At 44.2% G+C, this 22,107-nt stretch overlaps 1 protein-coding gene across 5 annotated transcripts in view; it reads left to right on the top strand.

Moving 5' to 3' along the window:
- TINF2 (TERF1 interacting nuclear factor 2) overlaps nt 1-22,107 on the top strand; it is a 237,388-nt gene that overhangs the window by 17,003 nt on the left and 198,278 nt on the right. For all 5 annotated transcript variants that reach the window (XR_013594963.1, XM_078644938.1, XM_078644937.1 and 2 more), the window contains exon 3: nt 15,448-15,549. Coding sequence is in view for 4 of the 5 variants with exons in the window: in XM_078644938.1 (XP_078501064.1) it covers nt 15,448-15,549 (102 nt within the window). In the remaining variant the exon portion in view is untranslated. The remainder of the gene's footprint in view (nt 1-15,447; nt 15,550-22,107) is intronic.

Below are 22,107 nucleotides of genomic sequence, written 5' to 3'. Positions count from 1 at the left end.
GCCACGCCTTCAATTCATCGGCCACGCCCCCTTGAGAGACCCGCTAGTTTTTTTATTCCACTTAAAGCCCTGGGATTAAAACAATCCAGAGACCGAGATCTGTGGAGCAGCTAATTGAGCTTCATCTCATACTTGCGTCCACCATTATAAACACCAGGGGCTGCACAAGAATGGAAAACTGTTGGTGATGGGGTTCTTAGATCCAGTAGCAATTCATTTTTTCTAGACTCTTACAATAAAGGTCATTGGGTTTAGCAGCATTGTAGGTTCGTGTGGACCAAAGGCTGTACGCCATGCTTTGGAATACTGGAATCGGAATAGCTGGGCAGAAGAATTGAGACCAGGGTCATGATGGATGTAATGAAGAGCGGACATCAGATTGATGGAAATTCATTTTAAGTTATTCAGTCATTAACTGTTATCACATAAGCAAACTGATTCGACCATGCTTGCAAAACAACACCGTTATGTGAACCCGGAAATAACAACACATTAGAACTGTAATTAAATCCAGTAGAACCCACATCAATAAATTATAATGCACAAATACCCTTTAAAGGTGATAGTTACGCCGTTGGCTTTAAATTAATTGTAGTAACTGCAGAGTGTTTTACTGAGGTCCACTATTTTGTTCATTTCAAAGAACGGTAAAGAATATTTCCTTTTATTTCATAAATTAAAGCAATGTTGATAAAACTGCAACTTAATTAATATTACTGGCACTGCAAAACATAATGGTTTACCTTGTGCATAATTTATTTGCAATAGGTCTCTTTTGGGACCTTATAAGTATTCAGTTATGCAGCACAAAATTCTTGGTGCAACAACATAAACTGTTACACGGCTAAACACTGCTGTACAACATGGTTAAAACACATTGACAAAGCCAAAAGCTCTTGCATAGGTGAGATCGGTAGTCTTTGCCAATGCTTGCTAAGTATATGTTTTACTACCGAACCTCTCCACAAAGCAAAGATTTCTCTGGTTTTGGATATCTAATGAAAGAGGATACAAAAATATTTACCTACCATTCTATACTCTGTGTAATGGTTGTTGCCAGTGCGTTACCTAAGCCTCATATTGAAAACCTTCGCTGTTATAGGAACAGTGTTGGGGTAGTCATTTAATAACTTGCATAGCACCAATACAAGTTTATCTAAGGAAGCATTTAGGGAAGTTTTTTCATCTTTGTAAAGGCACATTTTTAACAATCAAATTTGGTATACTATCCTTTCCAACTGTAATACCAATAACGCAGACTTGTACCCATTCAGTTTCTACACCAATTACTGTTACATTGTTTTTACGCTTCTGAAATGAATGTTAGTAGTCCCTCCTGAAGTATGCACCCACTGCTGAGGTATTGCTTGTTGACTGAGACAAAGGCCAGAGCATTGATTTTCTCCTACAACCATATTTCTTGAAAGAGGAGGATGTGAACGTTATCTAACAACGGGTCTAAACATCATTCTCGCTTAATACGTTGGAAGCCATTCTATGCAAGCTGAATATTTTCATGTTTTAGGAGAGCCCCTTACTCCGAGAACCAACTGGATAGAGGCATCTCCACTTCCTTAGTAAATGAGGATATTGGAGCAAAGCGATTACTTAAATTAAAAACACTCCTGGAGCTAACATCCTTTTGGATGTTGTCATATCAAATGACAATATTTAAAGACACATTAGTGACAAAAATATGTGGACATTGCTCACCTTGTGGTGAACCATGTATCTGTCTGTCTGATGGATGTGGTCATAATCCCTGGCTGGTGCCAAACCTGCAAGGTTGGTTGATCAGGATATGGTCGGAGTTAGAATTGGGTAAGCAAAAATCGGACAGTGTTAGTAAGGTAAATCTCTTAGATTGAATTAGTTCCTTGGAGTTGTAAATAAAATTCCTTCTAAAAAGAAAGAGCGGAGGAAAAAGTAACTTTAGTTAAGTTCCTTACCTCCAACTTCTTTAATAAATCCCACTGTGCGGAGGTCAGCTGACGTTATTTCAGCAAGAGCAACCTCTTTTTTTAAATAGGGAAAGCAATTTATATCTATTTAGAGGTAACTTTTTTTGTTGCTTTTTCACCCTGTTGTACTATATCGAAATGATCTACTACATGATGTTCTGGAATTACTTAATCAGGGCTTTGGTTGACTCTAGAAGCTGATGGCAAGTAACATCCAGCTTAATTCTAAGTGCTGGTAGTACTGGCTGAGAACTACTCCTGGTTCCTATGTCGCTATTGAGGTGCCAGTCTCCTGGTTGGAGATTCTATATTTTGGGTTCTACTCTTTTGGGATGATTCTTATATCCTTGAGCTTGTTTTCCTGATTGATGGGTTTCTGTCTATTTTCCACTATCCACAGGCCTGAAGATTTTTTTATCTTTTTCAAGTACAGGATTTTATTAATTATAATAATTTCTTTTTTTTTTTTTTAGATCACCCCAATTTTTATAACGAGTCATCAGCCACCTAACTGTAATACGCTTGACACCGGTATTTTTTTATTTAATGTCACTATTGCATGGTGTGGCGTACGGTCATTTACAAACACATTTTCAATTGAAAGGACCACTACATTTACAGACATTTTTCTTACTGCTGAAACTAAATTGCGCATCAACAATGTGTTTGAGTCGAGTTTCATTGAATATTTATCATGTATGCATCACCAAGTAAAAAGTTTCTTGATATGTTTTGATCCTATAAAATCTTTGTTTTCACCACACTTGAAAATTAGAAAATATGCTTCATTTTTGCTTTCCTAAATTCTTACTGTATAGTTTATTTATAGGTATTTACATCTTGTTGTGTGGTACAAAAAATTACATCATACAGCCTTTCCTTTCACACTTCCTGTACCCCAGCAATATTTTCCCATAATTCACTTTAATTTCTTTCTTTGACTGTAAAGTGAGATGAGTTTGTAAACACCCAATTCCTATACAAAATAAAAGAACCAGCAATTTGTCAGGAGACATAGCCTAATGTTTTGAAGCACAGCAAAGGTGGCAAGATAAATACAGAATTTAAAGGCATCTTAATTTATTTCTTGGACTTTTGCGACTCAGTAAAAACTGTCTTGAACGCACCAGTGGGTTGCAGCCCATAGTTTGAGATACACTGTTCTAATTTTTAGTGTGCCTGTAGACACTAGATATAAGTTTATTTGCAGAATTCTTAATTTCCATATATTTTTCTTTTACCAATTGTTGCTTTTCTATATATAATTTGATATAATGCCTAAAATGTATTCAGAACTTTGGGTATCAATAGAATTAGGGTAATCTTCTCACCAACACTGGACAATATGAAATATAAATTTGTGAGACTTTATGCTATTATGTAATGGAAGAATTCCCATAGATGTTTCCTTCGGTTCACTCATTGTAGAAAATAGAGATTTCTTATGCCAAACGTGTTTTTATTGATTTTTTTGGTATAGAACATGCCTATACTTTCAATAATGGAATCCCATTCTAGCCTTCCGGTATATATATCACTACACAGCATTTTTCGATTATTCATGGTACCCCCTCCTATCGATTCTCACAAAACATTGCCAGGGTTAAAAAGGAAACATTGTCCCAACAGCCCCCCCCCCAAATTGTAGCCACGTTATAGCTTGGTCTGTTTTTGTTTGATATTTCAGGCAGTTTCCCGTAAGCCCTGGAGTGCAAAGTCAGGGATGTCTGGGATAGGGTATCCTAACATATCTTTGATTTGGGCTAAGATTTCAGTCCAGAAGGGGCGGAACGTTGGGCAGTCCCACCAGATATGATGAAAATCGCCTAGTAGACCACAACCCCTCCAACATAAGTCCGAAGTGTTAGGAAAGATCTTTCTCAGTTTTGTGGAATATAGGTACCAATATTAAAGTATTTGTATAGTGGGCTTCACAAAGTCCTAGAGAGTGGTAATGCAACATTGTCTTTCCAGAGTTCCTTCCATTGGGTGTCTAAAATGTCAAACCCCAGTGTGTGCTCCCAGAACTAAAGGTGATTTGGTCGTCGTGAAGGTTTCTGTGACAAAAGCAGTACCCCACTGAGCTATGCACATACAATACTCTTCTGTGACCTGCATTGTATATGCTCTTTGCAGCAGGTATATTAACCCTCTTCACTACTTAGATGAGTCAAAACTGCCACTAGACAAAACTCCGATCTCTCTCAAGCAATACATTATTCACCTAAGTTATCTTGGCATGTTTATTGTTGCCTTAAAACTGTTGGATATACAAGGAAATCTGCAGTTGTTTTAAAACTGCTGCACTGCTACAAAAGCGGCACCCAGTAACACAAGTGGCCCCGCCCTTCCAGCCTCCCAGAGAAACGCCTGTTGCCTGGTACGGCCAGTCCGTCTTGTATCAGATGCAACTTCTCAGTACACCTCTGGACCTGTGAAGGACTACTTTGATGCTCTGCAAGAAGACCTGCTACTCTGTTGCCCTGCTGCCTGAGTGAAAAGAACTGGACATGCATCTTCATCCCAGGACCACCAGAGTGACTCCATGGGTTAGTTGGCTGGCCTCCTCATCAGACCCTCAAGGACTGAAAAGACTCCAACCTCCCAGAACCCAGCACATGGACTCTGTGCTGTGAGTCTTGCCCCCCCCCCCGTGGTACTACCCCCAATCCTGGACCCTTGGAAGTGGGACTGAAGATGCCCTTATCAGCACAGCTGTGGTCCTGTAAGTAGACTGACACAGTGCAAAGCATGTTTTTGTAGCTGCTTCGGAACTGCCGCAGCTCGACCCATCCCTGATGAAGGACCTTGCACCTCAACCTGCAACCACTGGTATGCAGCGCTTTTTCCATGCAGGACATTGCATCGCAAGCCTCTTGTTGACCGCATCCTCAACAACAAAGGACTCTGCCTCACAGCTCCTCTGAACAGCCACTGCGCAAAACATCCTCAACGTGGAGTCTTGCGATGCTGCATAAAGCAGGATTTAAGGTACTTTGTTGAGCTGGCTGAACTTGATCGCTGTGTTCGGCAGGCGCAACATCGCGGTTGGCCTGAAGTTGACTTTATCCCGGTCCAGGCTACCAGATAACTGCAGTTGGTGCTTTATGCTTTAAGCCCTATTTTAATTTAAATCTTTAAAAGTGCTTGCTTATTTCCGGTTATAATGATTAGATTTTTGTCGTTTCAATCTCAATTTTTTTTTTAAATTTGACTCTATTTTTGTAAAATGTTGTGGGATTTTTCTTATGTTGTGTTTTTTCTTTATTACTGTTTGAAGTGCTGCATAAATACTTTACACATTGCCTCTAAGTTAAGCCTGACTGCTTTGTGCCAAACTACCAAGGCCTAAGCACAGGCTAATTTGGGGGTTTGCCTGTGACTTCACCTTGACAGAAATTGTGGCTTCTACTTGAGTAGGGTTTCACCCCTCCCCATAACCAGTAACCCAACTCCCAGCAACAACCTACTGTAGCAGCGCAAAGCCCATTCATGTGGCAGAGACTTGAGAAGCCTGCTAAGCCACCAGCATGGTTGATCCCAAAACCGCATCAGTTCTCCTCTTCCTGAGAAGCCCGCTTCAGATTAAGCAGGTGCCCAGGCCCCTGTCTCCGACTTACCTGGACCAGTCCTCCAATCGGTTAAGCCCCTCACGGACCCTGCTCAGGCACCTTGAGGCCCCCGCCTCCTCTCCTGCGCATGCTGTCTAATGCCAGTGCCACCTGTTGCTCTCTGTTTCCACACTTGTGACAATTCTTTGACTTTTGCCTGTCTTGCTTACCCTTCTTTTGGGCATTCTTGCTTACCCTTCTTTTGCCTTTTGTTCTTTTCTCACACTTTCTCTCATTTCTGTGGCCTTTTACTCTTATCTCACTTTCTCAACCTTCTGCTATCTGCATGTGTTCGTTCACCTCTTTCTCATCCTTCTGTTGCTGTTTTCTCGCTCTTTTCTTGCACTATCTTACCTTTTTGTACCATTTTCACTCTTTTTTTGTGCCATTTTTCTCTTTTTCAGCCTCCTGTTTGCCTTTCTCTACCTACCCCTGTGCTCCGTTTTCCAGGCTCCCCCTCCCCAGCACCCTCCCTTTCCCATACCAGTTTCTCCCACGCCGCAGGTCCCATCTAGCTCCACCCACTGCCCTGAATGCCCCCCCCCGGGCCTTCTTAATGGGAGCCACAGAGAATGCACCCAGCGGACGTGCTAAAGTGGAAGCCTGTCTGGACTGCTTCCACAGAACACTGCAGAGCACCTCCAGTCTCTGATACCTAGGTGCCTATCGCCACGTTACTGCAACGCCAAACTGTGCCACTCGGAAGGAGCATTAGCCTGCACCCACAGCCACTTCACCAGCAACATAACACCTGCCAAGCCTACACCACCCACTAACTGCACACCACCAGCTCCCACCTACAGACACACATCCCAAGCCAAACTTTCATGCATGCGCCTCAGCACCTGATCACTCAGCAAACACACCATGGAAATCTGGGACATCCCTCACAATAACGCTCCGGAGCACCTCTTCCTTAACGGAAACATGACTGACCTTTAAGTCGGCACATGACCACGCCATAGCGGTCACTGCAGGATACAGACTCACACATCAAGACTGCTAACACTGACCAGGAGGAGGAATCGCAATCATATTCAAGGACTCATTCACCTGCACTACAACAGTAGAAGCCGCCACTCCCTACATGGAGCACCTGTACTTCAAGATGCAGACTTTAGCAACATAGGGGAGAGGAGTTGGCCTAACGGCTAGGGCGCTCGACCTCGGACCTGGCGATCTGGGTTCGAGTCTCGGTAACGACGCCAAAAACCTCCTGTGATTCTAGGCAAATCACTTAATCTCCCCGTGCCTAAAATGAAAGTGTGTCCTCATGTAACGTAACTGGAAAAAATATGTAAAGCGCTCGGATACCTGATTCGGTTCGGGTCTAGTTTGCGCTATATAAAACTCTGCAAAAAAAAAACAGTCTAAGCGGAACCCTCTTATACTGACCTTCAGGACCTACATCCCTTTTCACCAACATTGCCGACTTCATCACCTCCTTCACCATAGACTGCAGCAACTACTTCCTACTAGGAGACTTCAACTTCCACCTTCAAGACAAGAGCAACTCCAACATTATTAGACTCCTAGAGAGCCTAGCAGAACCTGGGCCTGTCACAACATATCTCCGGATCCACACACTCTGCCGGACACATACTAGACCTGATCTTCACCACCCGTAAAAAAACATTGAAACCATAGTAACTACACTGCTCACCTGGACTGACCATATCATCTGATATCCTTTGGGATCTTGTTCGCGCTATATAAAACTTTATAAATAAATACATTCCTTATCAGCATGTCTCACCTAATGAGATACACCACCACCAAAATGCCATAGAAAGGAGGAGCAGCACCCAGGACTCTTACCTGGGTAGATAATCTGCACCTGTATCAACCCACCTTTACCAAAGACCTAAACAGTGACATCAAAAACCTGAATTAATGGATCACAAAATGCACTTACTCGTTGGCACTTCGTGAACACAATGCACAGAGAATAATGTAGATAGAGGTCAGCTGGTACACTGAGGAACTCCAAGCAACATTGCAAACAACTGGAAAGCAAATAGAGAACAAACTACCTAGAAAACAAAAAAAAGACAGCCCTAAGATGCTACCACCAACAAATCAAAAAAATAAGGTGGCCCTAGACACCAGCAGAAATAAACCATTACAATTACCAAAGACTTTACTTCACCAGTCGCCACCACCAAATACTTCATTCCCTCGCAAGAATTATGTCAAACTTCTCAGAAGTCTTTAGCGACAATATCCAAGCCATATACAACAATTGCAACCCTCAATTGAACCCTTGCACCCTCTTCTCTGGCCTACCCTGAAACAGCCATTGAAAAACCCATACCGGCCTGGGAAATACACACCACAGAAAAAACAGCCAGCATAATGAGAATAGTTTACTTAGGGGCACCTACAGACTCCTGCCCCACCACATCTACAACACTGGAGCTGTCCCTATCAGCAAAGTCCTCACCCATATCATGAAAACCTCCATCACTTTTGAGATATTCCTGGCTACATGGAAACGTGTGTTGGCCAATGCACTGCTCAAGAAACCATTGACAGACCCCACGCATCAAAAAAACTCTCAAGGTCTCAACTCAAACTAGCTCGTAGACCTAACACGATCAGGTGTCCGGCCAAACCACAGCACAGAGACTGCCTTCTTACAGGAACCGACGACATAAGGATGATCCTAGACCGTTGAAAGACAGCATCCCTTATACTACTTTACCTCTTCTCCGGCCTCGACATGGTCTCCCACTCCACTCTGGTCCGAAGACTACATGAGACAGACATAGAATGACGCACCCTCAACAGGATTTGTTCCTGTCTCACAGGAAGAACACAGTCAACCTGCCGTCCTACACATCGAAAGCCAACAACCTTCTATCTGGAGTACCTCAAGATCCATCCCTCAGCCAATTTTATTCAATATTTACATTGCGGACCTCATCTGATCGTACAACATCAACATACTCTCCTACGCAGATGATATCCAACTGATACTCTCCCTGTGACCAGCCCCCTATTAAAACTAACAACTTCGCCACATGCATAACTGCAGTAAGCTCGTGGATGAAAAGCAACTGCCTCAAATTAAACACTAACAAAACTGGAGTGGAAAGCTACAAAAGCTCTTCAAATGACTACATGAGAATACCAGGAAAACGTTTACATGGGCCTTCATCACCAGCAGACTAGATTATTACAACATACTTTACACAGGAATCGCTAAGAAGTTCCTGAACTGGCTCCAAACCACTCCAAATACAGCATCAAGACTCACACTAAACCTACCTCAACACATTCACATCACCCTACACCTCGGAGAACTGCACTTGCTTCCACTTGACAAACGCATCCATTTCAGACTGCTCATACCCACATACAAAGCACTACACAACACCGGCCGGGCATACCTTCACAGCCGCATACACTTCTACATATCTCCCAAGCACCTTGGCTCAGCTGGTCTCTCTGGCACGCATACCCAGAATCTGCACAGCCACAGCAGAGACTGCGCATTCTCATATCTCTTCCCCCTAAAACCTCCCTCGCCACAATAGAATCTTTTCATTGCTTCTCGAGTTCTGCAAGATGCTGAAAACCTGGTTCTTTGATTAATTAACCTTACCAGGCGACAACTGCCTGCAAACGTGCAAATGGCCTGGATACCCTCATAGGTGATTAGCGCACTATACAAATACATATAACACGGTCTGAACAGCCCTAAACTCAGGCTATTGTAATAATTTCACACTGTCGCAATGAGAGGATCACATGCCTGTTAAACAATCTAGAAGCTATGAATTGTGTGACTAATGCATTTCTGTGCAGCAATGTGAGGGAAAAGCACTGAAATGCAGTAGTCTAACCTTTAATGGGGGCACTTGGCGGAGCTGCCTAATTATATGGAACTGTAGGCTTTTGTTTGCCCCAGTGTGTACTAATGCATAGGTATCATTGGTGTACCCCTCATGTTGAAACTTGAACCTCTTGATTATTTCAGCAAACAGTCTGAGATATGCTTTCAATAGTGGAGGTAACCGATGAGCCCTGATGAACTCTACAGTTAACAGGCTGGCCTTGTGAGTGGAAAGGACACAGTTTTTTGCTGTGATACTTTGGGGTGTAATGTTATCATTTACTCCAAGGCTGGTTTTGAGATCACAAAGTTGTCACTAAGGCTATTGAACAAAATGGTAAAATGTGGTGTCGCACTGTAGCCGAGGTGTATTATCTGATAAGTCTAATAGTTTCAGAAAGATTGCCCTTGATATAAAGTCCTCGGAGCCATGACCTGTTTTGTTCTGTCTTTCCATGTTTACATGGTGGGCTTCCAGGCTTTAATTCCATCTCATCACCCATTCAAACCTCTTCACGTTTGCTGTCTGACTACTACTATACTGTTAAGTGATAAAAGCTCTACAGAGCCACAACTGCAAATTTCACGTATTATACAAATTGTGAAGATCAATTTAACAAAATTAAAGCCTTTTTCTTCCTTCTTTTTCCAATAATCTTCTCTCGCGGTATTCTGCGGCTCATATTACACACTCATTTTAGCCACCCCGATTCTTTCAGAAAATCCATTTTAGGAGGCTGGCTTAGTATATGGTGCACACTTTAAGTGAAGTACCTTGCTCTAATCCAGACAGCCCTTATGGTGATTTCAGTGGTCTTAGACAACCATAGAAAGCTCTCAAAGTAGTAGCTGTGGAGAACAGCCTTCACGCTTATACCATAATGACTGTTAAGCAGCTTGTTTCACCAGAACCACACAGTGTAGTTATAAAAATAAGTATATTTATTATACACACTCGCACATTAGTATGTCTCCTACCCGGAGATATGAACACAATCCTTCAAATTTAAACAGGTAAGTAAGGACAAATACACAGTGGTCTCCAGGCGAAGTGGAATGCGAACTGCGACTGAAGTTGGGACTTAGACCAGAAGACTCAGAAGAGCTGTGAACACACGGAACCACCCGACGTAAGTACCCAGGAACCCCACAGAGGCTGTGTGCAGAGTGGAAACACAGCACCGTTGAATTAATAGGAATGTGGCGGTTGCAGTTTTTAAGAAGGACTCTTTCCAGTGAACCATGTAGAAGACAAAGTTGGAATGGCACCCCACCCATGGATACCCCAGGAACCAGGATACCCACACCAGGAAAGCCGGGTGTATCAGTGCGAAGTGACATCGGAAACCGCCGTAGACCACAATGGATGCCACTGGTGAAGAAGGTGAAAGAGTCTGGTGGAATTGAAGGATGGATTCTTGAAGATGAGAACCTGCAAGCAGAGGGGACTGAGTCTATGCCACTTGTAAGTGACCAGGAGGCATGGAAGACCAATGACCACCTATTAGGAAGATGCAAGAGAGATGACGGTGACCTTGACGACAATTCATGAGCTGTCCCACATTGTAAGTGATGAAACTGGGGGTTGATGTTCGGCTGTAGCGCCAACAAGCCTTGGCAGCAGCAACAGACGTGGTAAACTAAAAAGGTGCAGCATTGGGACCAGCAAGGTCCATGGGACTCAGCAAGTGCAGGAGAGTCAACAGGCCCTGAGCAAGCAGGGAAGCCCACTGAAGCCAAGAAGACCCTTAAGAGGACCCACATGCCAAAGGCACAGAAGTCGCAGGAGGACCTCGAGCAGTTCACCAAAGATGCAGGCCCACCATGCAGAGGATGCAGTGAGGACAAGGATCTTGGCAGGAAAGATGCTGGAGGATCCAGCTTCTTGTATCCCGAAGATCTCTGGAGGAGAGAGCCAATAAGCCCTGGACAACAGCAAGTCGATGCGGTGCCCAGGGGTTCTGCTCCAGCAGTTCCGACAACGGATACTGGCTTTAAACTTGTTGAGAGGAGAGATCAGGCCTCAAGGGAGTTGCAGAATCACCACCTGTGTTGCTGAGCCTTTCAGAGTCTGTGGGACGTTGGGAGCAGCAGACCAGTCAGCTTTGTTGCAGTGCCTGCAGATGCAGGGAAGCGACTCCTACACTCCAAAGGAGACTCTTGAGTGTCTTTGATGCCCACAGGCATGGAGAGGAACCTGGCTGACTCACAAGCACAGACGACAGGGAAGACTTGCAGAACGACAAGACCAGGAGAAGCAGGAGTCTTCCTTGGTGCAGTCTTGGTTCCAGGCGAAGTCCCAGGTGCCCAGACGATTGAAGTTGAAGTGATTCCGAGTTTGAATCTTGTCCAGCGACTAATCTGAAGAGCCACCCACAGTTAAGCCCTTAAGTATCCTAGGGAGAAGGTTGTGACGATTCAGGGGCCCCTCCCAGAGGAGGGGCTGGACAGAGGGGATGATACTCGCATGCCCTTTGTCCAGTTTTACGCTGGAACGGGAGCTAAGGGCTCCCTGAACTGGCTCAAACTGGAGTTTTCAAGGAGGGAACCAAATGTGCCATTCAAACCATTCTGGTGGTGCTGGCAAGTGCCCCCGTCGCAGCCCAACACACTAAGTCCTGTCTGGGAGGTGGTTACACCTCCATGTGGCAGGAAACCTATTGTTCTGCCTTCTCCTGCTAGAGCTCAGCTTAGGAGCAGGAGGGCAGAAATCTGTCTGGTCACCAGCAGCACTAGCTTGCTATTAGACCCAGAAAGGCTGCTACTGCGAATACAGGGGGTACCCTAGGGAAGCCCCGTAGTACACAGGATCCTACATCCAACACTGGGGATCACAGTTGGGGTAGGATTCCAGCATGTTTGATTCCAAACATGACCAGTTTCGGTGCAGCCAATATATAGTTGGACAACTCGTGATTGACTTGATGTCCACTATGTGTATTAAATGGCTGACCGCTCTTACAAAGCCTACAGAATAAACTCCGGGCTTTGTAGGGGTGCCCTGCTGATATACGGGCACCCTCACACTTGTAGCCAAGCACCCTGCCCTCAGGACTAAAGAGCCTCCACTGGGTTGATTTACAGGTTTTAAGTGTAGTGACCGCAGATGTAAGGAAACTTATATCTGTGATGAGGTGCAAGCACCCAATCACATAGGCTGCAATGGCAGGCCTGTAGTCACAGTTTGAGTGGTCTCTCACGGGTGGCATACTACATGCAGCCCATGGGAGACCCCTGGTGTATATATGACCTGGGTACCTCAGTACCATATACTAGGGACTTATAAGGGTACACCAGTAGCCAATTGTGGAGGTACCAAAGTACTTACCATTGTAAAATTCTGGGAGAGCACAGTGACTGGTGTCTTGGTTAGCAGGCTCCCAGTCAGACTGGTCAGAAAACAGCAAAACACCAGCTAAGAGTGTGGGTAACCATGAAAGCAGATTCTCATATTCTACATCCATATTATTACATTCTGTATTCGCTTTCTGCATTATGTTTTTTCCTTGGTCAACATTAACCTTTGCAATAATTTAGGGGCCACTTAGCGTTTGGCGTGGGCCTACGATGTCAGCTACGACTTAAGTTTGCCGTGACCACCCACATTTTATTTTTCAATAACTTGTTATTGACTTAAAGATGAAAACGCAACCATGCATAGACAGCAGTGATGCAAACATTGAGAAAATCAGTATACAAAAATATTCTTGGTAATATTTCAGAACTAAAGGAAAAACTATTATTGAAGTATTGCAACCATGGGCCCGAAACACTTCCATATTTGTATTTACTGCCCCATTTAGAATATCCAATGTCTGCTGCTTAAGCAGTCCAGTCCATCCCTCAGCTTTTGGGCCACCAGGAATGCGTCTCTCAATGTCACATTCAGTTATCATCAATCTCCTGGCTACCGATATTCGATTTAGAGTATGTCTAAAACCGGCCATTTTGTCCATAATTCCAAGTACCGTCATATCGTGATTGGAAGTTATAGGACATTTCCTCACCCTGCCAAGTGTTGTATGTAGCTGCTGCAAAGGGCAGTGATCGGGCACGACCAAATTGTGTGTAGGAGTGTTCCTTTGTCCATATGGCATCTATGGCATTGGGGGTCTTCCACAACATTTCAGAATAGGAGCAGGACCTATAGAAACATTTAAATTGTGACTCTTTATCTAGAATGGAAATATATAAATTGTGAATCTGAATCTCTAAATCTAGGATTAATGGCTGGGGCTCTAGGGGCCTTCTCCTCTTCCTCCAGTTTACTCACATGTGTCTCTCATTTGGTTCTCAGATCCCTGAGTGGATCAGTGTATTCAAAACCAGAGCTAAATAGGCTTGTGATACACCTTTCTCAGACAGTTATTCATTTGTAATTTTGGGCTGGAGCAGGTTGAACTTGGGTATTTGCCCCACAACATGTTCACTCAAGGCGTGTCTCTATAGTAAGTATCTAAAAAAAAAAAAGGGTGTATGGTAACCTGGGTTAAAACATTCCCCATCCAGAAAGGGGTCCGTCGTGTAAATGTTCTCTTCCACTCACTTGATATCAGGGCTGTATGCCAATAGTGTATTGAAATGGTGGTGACTACGGGTAGTACATGTCGTATGGAGGTTCATATAGCATGTAGAGGACTTGCGTACCTTCCTCTAAATAAATTGCTAATCTAAACACAGGATCATCCGCCGCCGAATATCCAATCATCTCTTCGTTATAGCTATGTCGCCCAATAGTATAGTTGCTTATCAGAGATCTCCTGCCCGCTGTCAAATATGGTTGTGTACATTTAGGATAGGAGATCCTAGGGACACCACCATCCTATAGGGAGGATCGAAGTCACAAGAAGAATCTGAAAGTCCTTGTGTTGGGGTATTTTGCAGTATATTTGAACATATAGTAGCTGGGGCAAGGAGATGATTGCAAACAGTCCCCCTGCCCTCAATATATAATCAGAGCTTTCTTTAGGTAGCCTCGTGTTTCTGTATACGGAATAATAGTTCAGTTCCCTACTTAATTACAGATCCTTTGTGTTTTATAACAAAGTATTTGAAATTCTCAGTAACCCATTGGAGATTTGCAGCGTGCGTGGTCTTTGGGTGCAGACCTATCAAAAAGATGTAGGTGGGTCTGAAGTTCTGAAGCTTTACCAAACAAACGCAAAAGGTACATTAGTCGTGGAACAGAGAGACACGGTTTCTGAACATACAACAGCATGTAATTGGCGAACAATGGCGCTCTGTGTTCAACTATTGTTGTCCATCCCAGTCCTTTGTTGAAGATCCCCCTCTTACCTTCCAAGTATCCTTAAAGCCTTCATTGAGGCCACCATTACAGCCTGTTGCTATAAAAGCTATTAACTTAGCTGAGGAGGCAAACCAACCATGGTGCCCACTCAGCAAAGTATATTGCTCTTATACACAGGGAGTTTACGTAATGGGTTTCCATAGCTGAATCCTCCGTGTCTCACATCACTGCCCCGGTGAGGAACATTTTGTGGTGGTTGTCCTCTCTAAGTAGTGCGTGGTTGGGCCGCCAGGTCAAAGGTTTGTGCCAGGGGACCCAGCTTGATCTCCAACAGTGAAAATCGTCTGTTTTCTTCGCCTTGAAATGGAACTGTGGTACCACAGGTTTGAAGGGCAGTAGAATGCCGATTTACAGCAGTTCTTTAATTCCACCGATCTTGAATGATCACCTTTTGTATTTTGGCAGTCATCAGGTATATTTTATATAGGAAGTTATCCAAAATCGACTTCTTTAACTATTAAATTACTGTTCAGTTATCTAGTTCTAAAATTAATAAAGTCAGTATTACAGTAACTCTCGGAATTATTAATTTTAATCTTCTGTTGACTTGGTTCAACACCGTTGGTCAAGTTTAGCTTTTATATGTATAATCACATACACCTGAATAATTGATTCAGGGCTCATAGCACAATTTTACAACGTTTCAACATTTATAAAATGAGGATGAAGTTGAAAGTATTAGACTTGCAGAAAGTTTCAACAACAAGGTATTTTATCTTCCTGCTGTAGATTGTGGTGGACATGATCCGTCAGAACCACTCAAGAAGAAGCATTTTTATCTTGGCGAACAAATTCTTCCCAAATTCTGACCCTGCGGTGCATCCTCATGCTGTGAGTTCCTCATTGTTTGTATATATGTTTCCGTGCTTCAGAAATGTGTTATGCTATACATGTGCAACTAATGAACTAGAGTCTGATGATTTGGAAAATGACCTAATGCTTGCACTCAGTTAACACTGTAAACAAGCAGGATGAGACCGGTTGTTTCCTAACAAATGCTGTTGAATATATGCAGCTTGGATGGTGGCGGAGGAATGGAAATTGCACCAAAGGACCTTTTTTAGCAAGACCATAACAAGTTTCTTTTTTGAGCTTCAAAAGAGAATCATGAGGGTTGGCGAGATTCGAAATAGACAGGTTGCCTACAAAGCTCTGTAGAACACCTCCATCATTACAGCTATCTTGACAGTCACTGGGTTTGGGAGGGTAGTATGTTATGGTTACCACTGTCCACTCATGCTGTGAAATGTTGGAGTGTCACTGTTCATAGTGTGGTGCTTGGTGAGGCACGAGTTCAACAGACATTTAGATTGTTTCGTGGCTGAGCAAAATGCTGCAGACAAGGGCTCCTATTTCAAATAAAACTGTTCTTCACCTACTTTCTCTGTTTTCTTCACTTACTCTTGTTTCACATTTTAACAAATAGGATGGTTTTGGACCCCTAGTGACTTCTATTCCATTATACATGGAAATTGGTCTAGAGCACACCTGGAGAGGAACGACAATCAGTGCAATGTACTAACATAAGGTCAAAGAGTTAAACCTTTGAGTAGGCTGTTCACGTGAGGCTTTTTGTACATATTTTTCTTTGTTTGGGACACCTTTTTCAACAGTGCCATATGTATCAGCTTGATAAATGTAGTGTGTGTATTGTGATCCCCTAATAAGACCTCCGCTATTGATATCTCCAGTGTTCTAGTTAAAGGGTGTTTCTTCATACGTCTCTCATAACAACCACTCAATCGTTCATTTCAGCTGAGTGGCCAAGTAAAAATTCGAAAACCGGTTCTCCCGTTTGGCTTGAGATCTGCAACTGGTGCGGTCTCAGTGCTACTGTCTTCCTATTGTAAGCCATATTAAGTCCGTTAAAAGGGAGTGTAGATCCTTGGAAATCTTATGTTGTAAGATCACAAGTGTATTGTTGAAATATTAGAGAAACCTTGGCAACGTGATCCTTTTCAACCGTTTCAGTCTACCCGTGAATGACAGTAGAAAGCATTTCATAAGGAAAACAATCCTCATAACATTATTACAGATTTAAGTATATTACTGCATAATACATTCTCCCCATGATATTTAAACATGGCGGTTAACCATTGCAGAGCTGTACCAGCAGCGCACGTGATTTTTTAACTCTTCAGTCGTCTCAGTGTGGTACTAGACAGAATTTACTCAAGTTCATCCATAATAAACCTTGTATATCCTTAATTGGACCTCGTATCACTGATCCAATGGGATATAATCTGTAGATGATGATGATGATGTGGTGTTTTCCCAACTTTGCTACTCCTGTCAAACCCTTCTTACAGAACTAGTCGCCACTAGTAAAAAGAAGGGTCATTGTTAACATATCCCCACTTTCACTGACTACATAAATCTCCTCTAGTACCGACATGTGCCATGAAACTAACACACCGTTTTTAGGTCGAGCCTAGGCAAGCGCGTCTGTAAGACCTGGAGTAAAAAGTATACCGAGATTAGTCCTGCCTGCTTCCTGCTCTTGTTTCCTAGCTCGTTATTGGTTGGTGTTCCCTATACATTGCTTCCGTTTTCTAAAAAGCTGCACTGACCGACTACAGTTATCTTTCGCTACTAGATGTTTAGGCGTTTGGTTAGGGACTACTTCCTTTATTTTGTGTTAGGGATATTGTAACAGTACGGCGCCTAGCACGGCACCCGCTTTCATGTTTGTGCTTGTTTCATCGTGGCAGCTGCTGGCAAAGCAGCCGGGACAATGGCGGAGGCTTGTCCTTTAGCCAACCACGCCTCTGTTTACTTGAGCACAGTGCAGCACTCCTGCATGCGCTATGCTACTTCAGTGCTGGCCGCCCTGCTTTATACTTTTTAATCACTTGAATTATGCCACTGTGCGCCCGAAATGGACGCTGCACTTCCTTTTTAGGGCTCGCCTGCTGGGCGCATGCGCCTAGCTGGCGAAGCTCTATAGGGGCCTAAACAGACTTTACCCAACTTGGCGATTTGGTGCTGTGCCCGTGGCTTTAAGGTCAATGCGCTTGAAATGCGCGTGCACATCACCAAATCGCCGTCTGTTCCCTCTGCCGCACTCCTCCCACACCTTTGAAGTGAAGCTTCACTTCAAAGGCCCCTGCTGCTTAACACCCTCTCCCCGCTCCGCCCCTGCTAACTGCGTGTGTTTGAGTAAATGTCACGAAGGCTTATTGCAATCCGTTTGGCGTTTAGGACTGAGGGAGTGAAACCGTGATTATGCAAGTCTGAATGGAATGCATTATCGCCGTCAGGTTTTGTATGGTGATGCTTCACAAACGGTGCTTGTTTCCCACGCTGTAGCCTGTGTCTGTAACAAGAGACTTTCGTGGACTCTGGCTAGTTTTCTCTTATCTTTACTTCACAATGTCTTGCTCAGCTTGTTTACGCTTCATTAGCGTGTGCTGGAATCCTTTCTGAAGTGTAGAATTTTACACCGAAACTTACACTACAGCAGACTTTGAGCCTGCTCTCTTCCCCATAACATATGTTTATGTATTTTATGTAATTAACACAGTTACAAACCTCGTGAAAGCAATTTTGTAAACAAAAAAAAACGAAGTTTTAAGTTTAATTTAACAAATTGATTCTGTTTCAATTTAAAGCTACAAACATGGTTGGTGTGTAGCTGCAAACATGTAGGTATAGCCGTTTTGGTACTGGTTAATTTGTAACTTGCGTTACACAGAGTTGATCATCTGAATTTTAATAGGGCCTCCGCTACTGCCGCTTTAACACTTTAATTTCTAAGAGAAGAGATGCATGCGTTTTAATTATGCGGTAGCTTCACACAGGGTGTTTTCTGTTTAGCTTGCACAACATAAAGCATATAAACTGTAGAAATAAGGGTGGGATGTTGTTAAAGGGTGAAAGTGGCACCGTACGAGTTTGGCAAATATTTTTTATTGTTTAGTTGTAGTTATTCATCTTTTATTGTGGACGAAGTACTGTTAATTTTGATACATGTAATACATTTGAACGCAAGTGGTGCTATGCTATGAAATTATTTTGTATGTAGATGGGAATAATTAGCTATTGCCGCCCTGTTAGTGCTTGTGAATGGTTTATGCACAACTTATACTTTGAAAACGATATGTGTTTACGGGTTTTGCATTGCGATCTTTAGCATACAGACAAGGCACCGTAAATTTGTCATTTTTAATGTGCATAATTTAGTCAACCCGACCATATATTTGGGTGGTCGTCAGCCATATAATTTCAGTGGCTTTACAGATATATTGATGTTTGGAATATACACAAATGGACATCAGGATTTATGTTGCAAAGCTACTGTTACAGGTAAGTAATGTGCTTTTGAAGACAGGCATGTGGAGTAGTTAATGAAGGAGGAGTGCAATGGTGCTAGTGACCCGGTCCCCCCACCGCATTAACCGTGTACAGAGTTTTCTCCAACAACCTTTTGGTCAGATGCTAGTCGTGCTGTATGTACACACCCTGCCTAAAGCTCGCCATCCCAGAAACAGACCACAGTCCTTGTATTTGCTTTCTATTCAGCGGCTGTACTTTGTGCTTCCTTGTGGTGCCCACAGGGCTTATGCTGTGGAGATATAAGGGTAATAGGGCTTGCCATGTACACCTAACAGCCTACTGCATCCTAAAGTGGGGAGGCCAAACATGTACTTTTCTTTGCTATATGTGAGTTTTTTTTGTCTTATATGTGCTTTATGCTCACCATTTGTGCTTTTAAAGTGCTTCTTGTGCATTCTTTGGAATCCGAATGTGTCCTTTTCAGGCCACACAAACCTTCTTTACCTATATACGAGTCTTTTGGACGTAACGTTTGGCTTTTACACTTCACTGTGTATTGTGCCTTTGTTCACGATATCTGCTTTTAATGTTTTAGGCGTGCCCTTTAAACTTGATATGTGGCTTTTAGTTTCGTAAACCTTTTAGTTACATTGCTCAGTAAACACGTAGCTACTGCTGCCTTCGTAATGCTTAATTTGCAAATAATGAAGTGGCGGTGTTTCATGAGGCAGCAGCTTCACAATATGATTTTTTTGGGGGGGGAAATGTACCTGAAAGAAGAGTATATGGACTAAACTTTAATAGGATTTTAGCGGCAGCTGTTTTCAGTAAATTTGACTTTTTGGGGCACATAATTTCGTCAACCCAGCAACATTTTTGGGTGCTCTCCGGACACACAATGCCACATAGATTTACATGTGAATGTAAATATAGATTTATGGGGCAGGTTACAGGTAAGTAATAGGTTTATGAAGACAGGCATGTGTAGTAGTTAATAAAGGACTGCAGTGGTGCTAGTGACCCAGTTCCCCCACCAAATTATCAATTTCTGTTTTTAAAACTATATCCTTTTGGGCAAGCGTTACTCTCGCTGTATGAACACACCCGTTTTAACGCTCACCATGCCACTAACAGAACACAGTTGTATCCGCGGTTTGCGGTGCTTCTCTGTGGTGCCCACACAGGCTTATGCTGTGGAAATATAAGGCAATAGTGCTGCCATCTACATATAACCGCCTACAGCATCCTTCCTAAGGTGGTGTTGGGGAGGCGGGGGGGAAACAGGTACATTTGTTCGCTCAATGTGACTTTTATTTTCTTAGTCCTGCCTTTTGCTCACGGTTTGTGTCTTTACAGAATTTCTTGTGTGGCCTTTGGAATTGGTGCTGCTTTCCTAGTGCTTAATTTGTGACAAACAGATTCACTCTATCCATCTACCGCCCTCACTCCATCTATCCATCTACCTCCCTCACTCCATCTATCCCCCTCACTCCATCTATCCATCCATCTACCTCCCTCACTCCATCTATCCATCCATCTACCTCCCTCACTCCATCTATCCATCCATCTACCTCCCTCACTCCATCTATCCATCCATCTACCTCCCTCACTCCATCTATCCATCCATCTACCGCCCTCACTCCATCTATCCATCCATCCATCTACCGCCCTCACTCCATCTACCGTCCTCACTCCATCTACCGTCCTCACTCCATCTACCGTCCTCACTCCATCTACCGTCCTCACTCCATCTACCGTCCTCACTCCATCTACCGTCCTCACTCCATCTACCGTCCTCACTCCATCTACCGTCCTCACTCCATCTACCGTCCTCACTCCATCTACCGTCCTCACTCCATCTACCGTCCTCACTCCATCTACCGTCCTCACTCCATCTACCGTCCTCACTCCATCTACCGTCCTCACTCCATCTACCGTCCTCACTCCATCTACCGTCCTCACTCCCTCTACCGTCCTCACTCCATCTATCCCTCTACCGTCCTCACTCCATCTATCCATCTACCGCCCTGACTCCATCTATCCATCTACCGCCCTGACTCCATCTATCCATCTACCGCCCTCACTCCATCTATCCATCTACCGCCCTCACTCCATCTATCCATCTACCGTCCTCACTCCATCTACCGTCCTCACTCCATCTACCGTCCTCGCTCCATCTACCGTCCTCGCTCCATCTACCGTCCTCGCTCCATCTACCGTCCTCGCTCCATCTACCGTCCTCGCTCCATCTACCGTCCTCGCTCCATCTACCGTCCTCGCTCCATCTACCGTCCTCGCTCCATCTACCGTCCTCGCTCCATCTACCGTCCTCGCTCCATCTACCGTCCTCGCTCCATCTACCGTCCTCGCTCCATCTACCGTCCTCGCTCCATCTACCGTCCTCGCTCCATCTACCGTCCTCGCTCCATCTACCGTCCTCGCTCCATCTACCGTCCTCGCTCCATCTACCGTCCTCGCTCCATCTACCGTCCTCGCTCCATCTACCGTCCTCGCTCCATCTACCGTCCTCGCTCCATCTACCGTCCTCGCTCCATCTACCGTCCTCGCTCCATCTACCGTCCTCGCTCCATCTACCGTCCTCGCTCCATCTACCGTCCTCGCTCCATCTACCGTCCTCGCTCCATCTATCGTCCTCGCTCTATCTATCGTCCTCGCCCTATCTATCGTCCTCGCCCTATCTATCGCCCTAGCCCTATCTATCGTCCTCGCCCTATCTATCGTCCTCGCCCTAGCCCTATCTATCGCCCTCGCCCTATCTATCGTCCTCGCCCTAGCCCTATCTATCGCCCTCGCCCTATCTATCGCCCTCGCCCTATCTATCGCCCTCGCCCTATCTATCGCCCTCGCCCTATCTATCGCCCTCGCCCTATCTATCGCCCTCGCCCTATCTATCGCCCTCGCCCTATCTATCGCCCTCGCCCTATCTATCGCCCTCGCCCTATCTATCGCCCTCGCCCTATCTATCGCCCTAGCCCTATCTATCGTCCTCGCCCTATCTATCGTCCTCGCCCTAGCCCTATCTATCGCCCTCGCCCTATCTATCGTCCTCGCCCTAGCCCTATCTATCGCCCTCGCCCTATCTATCGCCCTCGC

Source organism: Lissotriton helveticus, chromosome 5_1 (assembly GCF_964261635.1).
Source record: "Lissotriton helveticus chromosome 5_1, aLisHel1.1, whole genome shotgun sequence".
Lineage (NCBI taxonomy): Eukaryota > Metazoa > Chordata > Amphibia > Caudata > Salamandridae > Lissotriton > Lissotriton helveticus.
The sequence above is the reverse complement of the archived record's forward strand: the minus strand, read 5'-3'. Positions and strand labels throughout refer to the sequence as shown.